Source organism: Bombina bombina, chromosome 2 (assembly GCF_027579735.1).
Source record: "Bombina bombina isolate aBomBom1 chromosome 2, aBomBom1.pri, whole genome shotgun sequence".
Taxonomy (NCBI): domain Eukaryota; kingdom Metazoa; phylum Chordata; class Amphibia; order Anura; family Bombinatoridae; genus Bombina; species Bombina bombina.
Window position 1 is genome coordinate 141,132,603 of NC_069500.1, and position 13,060 is coordinate 141,145,662.

Below are 13,060 nucleotides of genomic sequence, written 5' to 3' on the forward strand. Positions count from 1 at the left end.
CTTTTTTGTTTTTATAGGGCTATAAGATTAGGTGTAATTTTTATTATTCTGGATAATTTCGTTTTTTATTTTTTGTAATTTTAACGTTTTGTAGTATTAGGTTTATTTAAATTTATAATTTAGGTTTTTTATTTTTTTCGTAGTGTTAGGTTTTTTTTAATCATGTAATTTAGGATTTTTAATTGGTAGTTTATTTTATTAGAATAGTTATGTTAGGTTAATTTATAGTTTAATCTAAGAATTATTTATTTCCCAGGTAAGTTTATATTTATTTTAAGATAGTTATATTGTAACTTTTAATTTAAAGTTAGGGGGGTGTAAGGTTTAGGGGTTAATAGTTTAATTTAGTTTTTTGCGATGTGGGGGGCCGGAGGTTTAGGGGTTAATAGGTTTAGTTTATTAGTTACTGTGGGGGGGGGCTGGTGGTTTATGGGTTAATAGGTTTAGTTTATTAGATGTGATGTGGGGGGCTGCAGGTTTAGGGGTTAATACTTTATTATAGTGTTGCCGATGTGGGGGGCCGGAGGTTTAGGGGTTAATAGGTTTATATAGTGTTGGCGATGTGGGTGGGCAGCGGATTAGGGGTTAATAGGTTTATTTGATAGTCGTGATGTAGGTGGGTGGCGGATTAGGGGTTAATAAGTTTAATAAAGTATTTGCAATGTGGGGGGATGGTGGTTTAGGGGTTAATAGTATAGTTTATGGGTGTTAGTGTACTTTGTAACATTTTAGTTATGAGTTTTGTGAAACATTTTTGTTTTGCAAAATCCATAACTACTGGTCTCAGATGGCGGAATGGATTGTGTCGGTATAGGCTGTAACACAAGCATTTTAGCCTCACCGCTCAACCTTTTTTGAGTGCAGAATGGACAATGCGTTAAAGGTTAAAATGCTTGCTATACCGCCGTGACTTGTAATATGCATTACCTGTCATTCCACGTGCAATGGCCAATTTTTCAGAGGTATAGCCGTACCGCACGCACCATAATGCAAAACTTGTAATCTAGTCCATTGTTTGGTAACATTATTTATTCACATTTTTTTATATCAGCAATAATATATTTTTAGACAATATTTTCAAAGCACCTTGTGTATATTGGGACATATTAAATATATTAAAGGGACAAAATTACAATAAACAAAAATTACAAATAATATAGACACTTGGAATATATATAAAAAAAACAACACGGCTATTTATATAGCATCATTGTGATTAATTTATCATAGTACTACTATATTACTAACAAGAATAAATATAAATATTATACACACACATCACATTCATTGTAACCACTCGTGTGTGTATGTAAGTGTTCAATAGAAGACGAGTAGAGCTAATTAAAAAAAATTCAAGGCATTCATTGTCAAAGCTACAAAAATTTCACAAAGAGCATGCAATGATTTGAAAATCTAATATAAAAAATATATATTTCATATACAAGTATACCATAATACAAAATTTAAATGAAATATTTTATAACAAGATCACAAAAATAAATATGTTTACATATAAAAAAAAATATTAAAATATACATATTTATTTATTAATATTAAAGACAAAAAGGTTTACGTTACATTCTTCTGCTATACCCAATACTGATTGGTCTTCAAAGTTGGGTTTGTTTTTCGACAGTGTTGTATCATTTCAGGATCCATATGCAACCAAGAGTTCTGCTGATTATTTGTACCATTAGGATCAGAGATCGGAAAATGATGTTCATATCTGGTTGCCAGTAGGGGGCTTACAGATACATTTTCAGTTACTTTTTGTAGAGGGGTAACCGTAACACTTGGTACAGTTGGACTTCTCTCTGTGTACGTGGATTGGACTTGTGGAACTATGCTATATGAATGGCTTCTCACATGTGGTAGCATCTTTTTAGCTTTACGCTTCACAATCAGAAACCACACAAGTAAAATAATAGCAAGTATAACAACCGCAAGAATTACCAGTGGAAGAATTATGGAGAGCGAGTTGCTGGCCTTATTAGGCTCTGCTTTAGCGTATATGGTAGCTAATCTAACTGTGGTTGCCTTAATAAAAGAGCTTGTTGTTGCTATTTCTGCAGAAAAGGATGTCTCATTTTTTTGATTTCCCCAACGATTTCGACTACCCCATCTTTGCACAGTCTTTATGGGAACAGCTGTGCTAGTACTGTTTTCCAAGATAGGTGGAGTCTTCTTCTCAGAGGCTGAACCCATGTGCAAATAACTTGTGCTCCATAATAAAGGCTCTTTTGTTGTCACAACCTGAACAAGCAGAGGATCATATGGCACAATAAGATATGGGAAGAAGGCTTTTGCTGGTGGCACATTTTCAGCTGTAAGTAAGAACGAAAATGAATCATTCAATGTTTCCATATCGGTTATGTTAGCATCTACTTTCAGCATTATTGTTCCGGTCTCAATGTCACTTTGTGTAAACATTTCAGTATCTTCATATATGTCCTTCTTAGAAATATGTTTTCTTAAAAGTCTTCCGAACATTGGTAACTCAAGTAGATGATATTGCGGATCACTACTTGTCAAGTTCCCCAACTCTGTTGCATCTAGGTCTTTAGTTTTTAATACATATATGGTACCGGTTGGGATTTTAATCCCAGATGTTAGCTTCAAGAGAGGTTCCACTGTAAAGTTTAATACTTGTCCTGTGAGATTACTTTCTGAAGTAAACAGTGTTAACTCACAACTATCCTGAGGTTCAGTGAAGTTTACTACATGGTAAGTTAGTTTTCCCAGTTCTATATCGGTCTGGTCAAATCTGGTGACTGATACACTGTCAATTACAAATTGGCCAAAACTAGGTGGTTGTACCAACTCATAATTAATAACTGTGCTTCTTCCATCACTTGTAGCTGCTAAATGGGCATTTCTAATAGTTACATAGGATTGTCCTTGTAGTAAGATCACATTTGTTTTGTTAATGATGGTGATAGACACTGGAATCACTTCCAGATTAAACAATTTATACAATGGTTTGTGCTTTCCATCGGTCACGCTAAAATAAAATGCCCCAGAAGAGGAGCTGCCATCTTGCGCAAACCATACTCTACCTGTGTTAATATCTGCTTGTGTGAAATGCTGAATGGAAACATTTAGGTTTTCATAGTCTGCCAAGTAACCATTGCTAGGTGCACTTATAATGGTGTATTTAATATCTTCTGGGGGATTATCTAGATCTTCAACATTCAGATTTTCAGTTTCAATCGCTATCATTTTTCCTTGCAGGACTTTTAAGTGCGGCCTTTTGGTCTTTAATTCAGGAGGCTGATCATTTACAGGTAGAACAGTAATGTTATACATCTCTTCTACTATGTTGGCTTCAGGTTTAATTGCAGACTTGCTTTTTGAATTTACCCATGCAGCAAAAGTAAAATTATCTTTAAGTGACTCTGAACCATCATGTACATATGTAATGCCAAACTTATTAAGTATATATTGTGAAAAGTTGGGTTTTTCTTTAGTAATGTTTCTATCGCCCACAATGATCATGCCATGCTTAGGCAACAAGGTCACCTGATACCAAACTTCCTGAGACGTACGCTGGGATTCAGGGAGTTTCGCCAAAAGATTTGATGCATCTAACTTTGATTTGTCTATTAGAATCTTGCCTCCTTCTTCAACAGCAGAACCTGGTGCAAAATATGAATGATCATGTTAAAATCCATAAACTCAAAAGCCTAAACAGTTTATAAATTAAAGTGACATTATAAGCACTTTGTATAGAACAATACATTTGTATACAGTTATCAAAGCTAGTTTAAACATTTGTCTTGATCTGTGGCTTAAAACTAATTAAAATCGCTCTTTTACCTGTATTGGCTAGAAGGCTAGTTTGCCTGGAAGGATCTTTAACCTCATAGGAGATAGTAATAAGAAATAATTGGGATTCCAAAGCAGCAGGAGGAGAGGAAGCTGTGAAGGTAAAAGAGTCCTGAGTGTTCCAAAGCAGAGTTGCTTTTTCTGTGTGCTCATAAATTAGTAGTCCGTCATCTACCTGTGTGGACAGACAGAGTTTTAGACATACAATGCTGTAAAAAGTACAAGTGAACTTGCCTGTTATGGGGGAAACAAGCTCTTTCTAGTTTTGTGATATCCTGAGTTTTTATTTTTCTTCATTTTTGTACATTTTTCATAAAGGACGCTGGTATCAAAAGAATTTATACAAATGTATTCCATAGCTGTAAACAGCTGAGATGAAAGCATTCAACCAGGAATATCTAGATAACCACTAACCTGCCTAAGATAAGATGCACTATCTGCTCTAATAAGAATACTTGAAAAGACATCAAATACTACAACAAAACAAAAAACGTTTCCTTTGTCCCACACTCCCTGGAGAGGTCAAAAAGCAAAATAAGTAACCTAGGTTTTCTACAAATGCTGCAAATTGTCTAAATCAGGCATCTAATTTGCAGCATTTATTTTATGTAGGTGCTTTTATCAGTCCCTGAAGCAAAGAGCTCCCCCTTGTGTTTTAAGAAAAATAAAATTTATGCTTACCTGATAAATTTCTTTCTTTTCGGACATGGAGAGTCCACGGTGTCATTCCAATTACTAGTGGGATATTAACTCCTGGCCAGAAGGAGGAGGCAAAAAGCACCCCAGCAAAGCTGTTAAGTGTCACTTCCCTTACCCATAACCCCCAGTCATTCAGCCGAAGGGAAATGGAAAAAGAAATTTATCAGATAAGCATAATTTTTATATTCTTTCCTAAGACATGGAGAGTCCACAACGTCATTCCAATTACTAGTGGGAACCAATACCCAAGCTAGAGGACACGGAATGAACAGGGAAGGAGAACAAGACAGGCAGACCTAAACAGAAGGCACCACTGTTTGAAGAACCTTTCTCCCAAAAGAGGCCTCAGCAGAGGCAAAAGTATATATAAAAAAAAAAAAATTGGAAAAAGTATGCAAAGAAGACCATGTTGCCGCCTTGCAACTCTGTTCAACAGAAGCTTCATTTTTGAACGCCCAAGAAGAGGAGACAGCCCTCGTGGAATAAACCGTAATTCTCTCAGGAGGCTGCTGACCAGCAGTCTTATAAGCAAAATGAATCATACTTCTCAACCAGAGGGAGAGAAGTAGAAGTAGCCTTCTGACCCTTGCGCTTTCCAGAGAAACATAGAAACAGGGCAGAAGACTGACGAAAATATTTAGTAGGTAAAATTTTAGAGCATGCACAACATCCAAGTTATGCAAAAGACGTTCCTTGTGGGAAGAAGGATTAGGACAAAAGGAAGGACAACAATTTCCTGATTAATGGTTTTGATCTGAAACCACCTTAGGGAGAAACCCCAATTTAGTACAAAGGACCACCTTATCCGCATGAAAAATAAGGTAAGACAAATCACACTGCAGAGCCGAGAGTTCAGAAACTCTACCAGCAGAGAAAATAGGAATAAGAAACAAAACCAAGATAACAACGTAATATCTACAGAATGCATTGGCTCAAACTGAGCCTGCTGCAAAACTCTAAGTACTAGGTTAAGACTCCAAGGAGGAGCAACAGGTTTAAACACAGGCCTGATTCTAGCCAAGGCCTGACAAAAAGATTGAACATCTGGCACATCCGCCAGACGCTTATGTAAAAGAATAGATAATGCAGAAATCTGACCCTTCAGAGAACTGACTGACAATCCTTTCTCCAGACCTTCCTGGAGAAAAGACAAAATTCTAGGAATCCTGACCCTACTCCAAGAGAAGCCCTTCGATTCACACCAATATAGGTATGTACACCATACCTTATGGTAAATCTTAAGAGTAACAGGCTTGCGAGCCTTAAGCATGGTATCAATGACTGATTCAGAAAACCCACGCTTAGCCAGAACTAAGCGTTCAATCTCCATGCAGTCAGCTTCAGAGAAATGAGATTTGGATGGAGGAAAGGACCCTGAGTTAGAAGGTCCTTCCTCAGAGGTAACCGCCAAGGATGAAGAGATGTAATCTTCACTAAGTCTGCAAACCAGATCCTGCGAGGCCAGGAGCTATCAGAATTACAGACGCTCTCTCCTGTTTGATACTAGCAATGACTCATTGAAGGAGAGCAAACGGAGGAAACAGGTATGCTAGACCGAAATCCCAAGGAATCGCCAGAGCATCTATCAGGGCGGTCTGAGGATCTCTTGACCTTGAACCGTACTTTGGAAGTTCTGACGAGACGCCATCATATCCAACTCCGGCACCCCCAACTTGAGGGCTAACCTGGAGAACACCTCCAGATGGAGAGCCCACTCTCCGGGATGAAAGGTCTGTCTGCTCAGAAAATCCACCTCCCAGTTGTCCACTCCTGGAATGTGGATGGAAGACAGGAGACAATCGTGAGCTTCCGCCCATTGAATGATGCGAGTCACCTCCTTCATGGCCAAGGAACTTTGCGTTCCTTCCTGGTGGTTGATGTAAGCCACTGAGGTGATGTTGTCCGACTGGAATCTGATAAACCGGGCTAAGGATAACTGAGGCCAAGCCATCAGGGCACTGAAGATCGCTCTCAACTCCAAGATGTTTATGGGGAGAGAATAATCCTCCCGAGTCCATAGCCCTGAGCCTTTAACAAGTCCCAGACTGCTCCCAAGCCTAGTAGGCTTGCGTCCGTGGTCACAATTCCCCAGGAAGGTCTCCGGAAGCATGTTCCCTGAGACAGATGATCCTGAGAAATCCACCACGAGAGAGAGTCTCTTGTCAGCTGGTCCAGATCTATCCTCTGAGACAGATCCGAATGGTCTCCGTTCCATTGTCTGAGCATGCATAATTGTAGAGCTCTCAAATGGAATTGAGCAAAAGGAATGATGTCAATGGAAGCGACCATCAGACCAATTACCTTCATGCATTGAGCAACTGATGGCCGAACAGTAGACTGGAGAGAGAGGCAAGAAGAAAGAAGTTTCGATTTTCTGACCTCCGTCAGAAAAATCTTCATAGATAGGGAATCTATGATGGTCCCTAAGAAACACACCCTTGTAGTTGAAACAAGGGAACTCTTCTCCAGATTCCCTTTCCATCCATGGGAACATAGAAAAGAGAACAAGATCTCTGTATGAGAGTTTGCTAGTTGAAAAGATGGTGCCTGAACCAATATGTTGTCCAGGTAAGGCGCCACCACAATTCCCTGAGACCTGACAACTGCCAAGAGAGTCCCCAGAACCTTTATGAAAATTCTGGGAGCTGTGTCAAGGCCAAACGGAAGAGCAACAAATTGAAAGTGCTTGTCTAGAAAAGCGAATCTCAAGAACTGGTGATGATCCCTGTGGATGGGAACATGAAGATACACGTCCTTCAGGTCTATAGTCATCATGAATTGACCCTCTTGGACCAAAGGAAGAATGGAACAAATGGTTTACATTTTGAAGGACGGTACCCTGAGAAATGTGTTGAGACACTTTAGGTCTAAAATCGTTTTTTAAAGTTACCTCTTTTTTGGAAACCACAAACAGATTTGAATAAAACCCTAGACCCTGTTCCCTTACTGGGACTGGAACAATCACTCCCAGGGAGGAAAGGTCCTGAACGCAGCTTAAGAATGACTCTCTTTTTACCTGATACCCAGATAACCTTGAGAGGAGGAATCTGCCCCTGGGAGGATGAGTCTTGAAATCTATTTTGTAACCTTGAGATACTATATCTACAGCCCAAGGGTCTGGGACATCGCAAATCCAAGCTTGTCGAAACAAGGAAAGTCTGGCCCCCACTTGATCCAATCCCAGACCGGGGGCAGATCCTTCATGCTGACAGTCTCAGATGAAGGCTTCTTTGATTGCTTCCCTTTCTTCCAAGACTGATTGGATCTCCAAGAGGACTTAGACTGCTCCGGCTTGGAGGAGGAGGAAGACTTTTGACCCTTGAAGTTACGGAAGGAGCGAAAATTAGAATTTTGTCGTCCCTTAGGTCTATTCTTCTTGTCTTGTAGTAGAAAAGACCCCTTTCCATCCGAAATTTCAGAAATTATTTCCACCAAACCAGGTCCAAACAGGGTCTTACCCTTGTAAGGTAACAACAGGAGCTTTAACTTGGAGGCAACATCAGCTGACCAAGATTTTAGCCACAGAGCCCTGCGGGCTAGGAAAGTGAAGCCAGACATTTTGGCTCCTAGTCTTATGACTTGCATGTTAGCATCAGAGATAAAGGAATTGGCTAGTTTGAGAGCCATAATCATATCTTGGATCTCCTCTAAAGGAGTCTCCTCTAAAATCAATTCGGACAAAGCATAACACCAATAAGATGATGCACTTGTTACTGTGGCAATACAAACTGCAGGTTGCCATTGTAGACCCTGATGAGCATACATTTTCTTTAAATAAGCCTCCAGCTTTTTGTCCATGGGATCCTTAAAAGAACAGCTATCCTCTATAGGAATAGTAGTTATCTTGGCCAGTGTAGAAATAGCCCCTTCTACCTTAGGCACCGTGCGCCATGAGTCTCGAATGGAATCAGCAATAGGAAACATCTTTTTAAAGACAGGAGACAAGGAAAATGGAATCCCTGGCTTATCCCATTCCTGTGAAATGATCTCTGAAACACGGTCTGGAACAGGAAACACTTCCACAGGGGAAGGAACATCATAGTATTTGTTAAGTTTACTAGATATTTTAGGATTGATAGCGACAGAAGAATCGGAGTCGTCCAAAGTAGCCAATACCTCCTTTAGAAGTAAACAAAGGTGTTCAAGCTTAAATCTGAAGTTTACTTCTTCAGAATCAGTCAAAGAATTTATACTGTCAGAATCTGAGATTTCACCCTCAGAAGCTACCGAGGTATCCTTCTCATCAGACTTATGAGAGAGGTCAACGTTCGCAGCAGCAGCAGATGGGACAGACACCTTACTATCAAAAAAAGTTTTGATTTCCTCTTGCGCTTCTCCATTATGGGAAAAGCAGATAAAGCCGCAGATACCGCATAAGATATCTGTGCAGCAAAATCTATTGGCCATTACACTCCTCCAGGAGGCTGAGAGGAACCGCAGGGCACTGTATGTGATGCCATTAAGGCTTGGGAGGAGAAAGCTGTGGCATAACCTGAACAGCATTATCCTGGGAGACAATAGGCTCAGAGGGCAATAATGTGTCTTTACACTCCAGCGTTCTAGCTAAACATGAAGAACAAAATTGCAAAGGCAAATCAATTTGGGCCTCTTGACACAATAAACATCTATCAATAGAAACAGACTCCTGTTCCATGTCCATAGTTGAAAGAATTCCCAAAAATTAAAGGAATGGCAAATACTTTGAAAATGACACTGTCACTTTAAGATTTTTTTTAATTTTATTGTTATTTCCTCAGAGCGTATATGCTCTCAAATTAATTCTTAGAACAAGAGAAACAAAATAAGCGCCTCTACACCTCAGACAGTCTGAGGTGCCCAACCTGAACCTTCAAAGTATCCCAAATTTAGACGGTCATGAAACTGTCTTGCCGATCGTCAAGCGAGCCGTCACAAAAGAAGTCGGCACAGTAATGACACCGCTCCGCTCAGAGACTCAACCGGATGAGCGGGAAGTCACATGACCGGAGGAAAAAGAAACTGTGCAGCAAGTCAAAAGCGTGCTTTTCTTATAAAACAGTCAACTAAGACCGGAGGATTAAATATTGAGCCCAACATCCCAAATCCCCCAATAAAAAATAATATAAGTCCCACTAAATCATAAGTTATCAGCCACAGAGTAAACTTCCCATAAACAGAAAGGGAAGATTAACCCCTTAGTCTCCACACATACAATAAGTGCCTGCACACTTCCTATTTAAATCCTATATAAAGGATTAAATGTCCCAAATAAATACTGCAGAAAAAATCTTCTCAAGTGCAAGTCTACAAGACCTAGAAGACAAAAGCACTTACCTGCAAATCCAGCAGATTAACCAACCCTGGCTTTCTATACCGAGGGCAGGAAATATGTTAGAAAACAAAGTAAGGATCACCTCACCACTTTCTAACTGCTTAAAAGCCACCACTACTTTAACTCAAGAAATTGACGTGGACACAGCTATAACCAAATCCTTGCTTGCAGGGAAAATTACCCAAAAAAGGAATAAAATCTTCAGACACCTAACTTCACCTCCTCCACTGACAGAGGCAAAGAGAATGGGGGTTATGGGTAAGCAAAGTGACACAACAGCTTTGCTGGAGTGCTCTTTGCCTCCTCCTACTGGCCAGGTGTGAATATCCCACTAATAATTGGAATGACGTTGTGGACTCTCCATGTCTTAGGAAAGAAAAGTTTAGCTGCCATTTAATCTAGTATACAATATACTGAAGTGCTTTAAATATCTCTTAAAAAATCCCTTTTAAGTGAAGCTAAAACTATACAGTAAATAGAAATAGTAAGGGCAAATTAATAACTGGGATAGCTAAGGGCAACATTTACTATCCCTACAGGCAAACAGGTTCGCAAGTAGTGAACCTGTCCGCCTGCAATCACTACTTGCGATGTTGTGAAATTTAATATTGCACAAGAGGATTCTTGTGCAATGCTGCTCCCTGCTCCAGCTCAATTGCACTAGAGCAGGGAATGTCAACGAGCGAGTGTCGAGGTGATTGAACTCACCCCCTCAGAGGTGGCAGAGAAAGAAAAGAAGCAGTTTCTTCTTCTTAAATACGTGGCAGCAGTCTCACTTATGCAAACCTGCTCCACATAGCCTGAAAAAGCTGCAAATGCAGTGTAATAAATCTAGCCCAAAGTACCAATTAAGTAATCTATTTGCATAAGACCCTTTCTAAGATAAAAAACCAGTGTATACATTAATTGAAAAACATATTTGTATATATACAAATAATATCTGTGCATGTAGTTTTATAGATTGTAAATAAATACAAAGCCCTAACAAGCCCACAATCTATAACACTATCTCAGTTTAACTTATGCTCTTATTTTCTAATTGACTTAGTCTTCATTATACAATTCTGCATACGTACCATTTTTTGTGAAAAACTGTTAATTTCCTCAGTCATATTCTCTGAAATGAACTTCAGAAGTCGTCCACGTTTTGGTGGACTGGTAACCGTGAAAGTCACAGTCCTGTTTTGCTTGTCGTCATCATCATCATTAGTTACAGCTTTCAACATGTCAGAAGATATGGTCCTCTGTGTTCCTGAAAGAAGAAAAACAAAACCTTTATTGTATGCTTATTATATAGTTTATTGGATAGTTCAACCAAGGTCGCATGAAAGAGGTGATGGTGTCACATTCTTATCTCCCACAAAAAAAAGGATAAAAACACTCTATAACTCAGACGTATATCAGAAATGCAGAAAAAGGAGAATAAATACTGTATAATATTATAGACTGTGGGACAGTAATTTTCACTTCAATGGCATAAGCATACAGAATGCCATACCAGGTTTGTAGCTATTATGTTCCAGCCATACAACTTTAGAAGTTCATTCATAATTTCAGTGTAAAAAGACGTAATATGACATCATTCTGAAATAAAGGGTAGTCACTTTATTCTGTCTATTGTGCACAGTAGGGGCATTACTTGAAACAGCAAAGTGATGTAAAAATGCGCTTTTTAATCTTTCTTTTTTTTTTTTAGTTGGAAATGTAACTTTTTTGACAACATCAACCTTAGAAGGATTTTAAATTAATGATTTTTTGGATTCTTCAGTTCGGAGAACGATCAATGCTTTTGTGATAGGTACAGTTGCTCACTTAGGTTTATTATTATATATGATATAGAGGATTTTTGCTTTTTATAACCACAACCAAATCTTATCAGTCATTATACACACCAAATGCGTTTTATCTTCTCTCTTAACCCAATACTTACAGGGAGCAATTAAAAATTACCATTTTAGAATCTTGCTCTTACCCCCACTGGGAGTGTAATTTCTTCTGCTGGCTCTTGCTTTTCTATAGCCATTACAGCAGTATTGAAATTATCAATATAAGTGATGGTTTCAACAGGCAAACACAGCTAACAGCCATTTCAAATGTGAAAATAAAGGTAAGTTAGCTATTTGTAAATAACTAAATAAACTCCAACAGGTAAAATGAATAATTGAGAACACATTAAAGGGGAGAAAAAATAACAGTACACTGTCCCTTTAACAGCTCTCTGTGCAATATTTTGTTTTAACATCCCATAAATGTATTACAAAGACTTATCCCAGACAGGCTTGTTACAGAGTACACAATTTGTCTGCAGCAAGTCATCCAGTGCTCAAGGCTACAGGAAATCAGAATAAAAAGACTAATCAGTAAAAGCAAAAACTACAATTTTAACTACCTACTAAGCCTAGACAAGGTTTCTATTTTTAAAGATTGAATATCCTGGGCATTCAGTACTTGAAATGGCACCAACAATGAAGGACCAGTTAGGTAAGAGTAAGCCACTTTAAAGATGGTAAAAAGGGACTCGAGTGGTCAGTTCAGTTTGGTTTCCCTAGAGCAGTGATGGCAAACCTTGGCACTCCAGATGTTTCAGAAATAATTTCCCATGATGCTTAGGCACTCTACAGTCCAGTCAAGCATCATGGGAAATGTAGTTCTGAAACATCTTGATTTCCAAGATTCGCCATCACTGCCATAAAGGATGGGAAATCTCACCAGGTGAGTGAAAATTCACAAAGTTTCATTTTTTTATTTTTAATAAGATAGGGGCTCAGTCTACAGAACCAGCAATAAGCAATCTTATTTCTAACGGAGGCTGTAATGCATTATCCAAGCAATTATGGGACACAAATTATGTTGGTCTAGATTACGAGTGGAGTGCTATCTATTGCTTCTGAGATAACTCCCCTAGAAGTAAGTTTTCTGTGCATAGCGGGCAGGGCGTGTGTTACAAGTTGAAAGGTTTTCGATCTTTCGAACTTAGAATATTGCAACTGTGTTAACATATTCCCCCATACACTTCAATGGAGCACAAAAAGTGAGGGGAAAAAACCCAACACTCTTTCTTGCACGCAAACCCAATTGCATTCTCTCAAGTGCCCTAACCCGACATAAAATATAAATTTTTCACATTCCAATGTTTTTCACATAGAAGCATAAGTTCCATTTTTATGTGTTTTGTGACACTATTTTGAGTAAATTAAATTGAGCTCAAGCGATTGCGTTTAGTTT

The 13,060-nt window shown here is 38.8% G+C and overlaps 1 protein-coding gene across 1 annotated transcript in view; it reads right to left on the bottom strand.

Annotated features, from left to right (window-relative positions):
• Positions 1-1,341: 1,341 nt before the first annotated feature.
• Positions 1,342-13,060, bottom strand: part of LOC128648546 (chondroitin sulfate proteoglycan 4) — a 108,788-nt gene continuing 97,069 nt past the window's right edge. The window contains exons 8-10 of the mRNA XM_053701276.1: positions 10,912-11,087; positions 3,817-4,000; positions 1,342-3,635 (exon numbers count right to left, since the gene is read on the bottom strand). Of these exons, the coding sequence (XP_053557251.1) occupies positions 1,588-3,635; positions 3,817-4,000; positions 10,912-11,087 (2,408 nt within the window). The 3' untranslated portion in view covers positions 1,342-1,587. The remainder of the gene's footprint in view (positions 3,636-3,816; positions 4,001-10,911; positions 11,088-13,060) is intronic.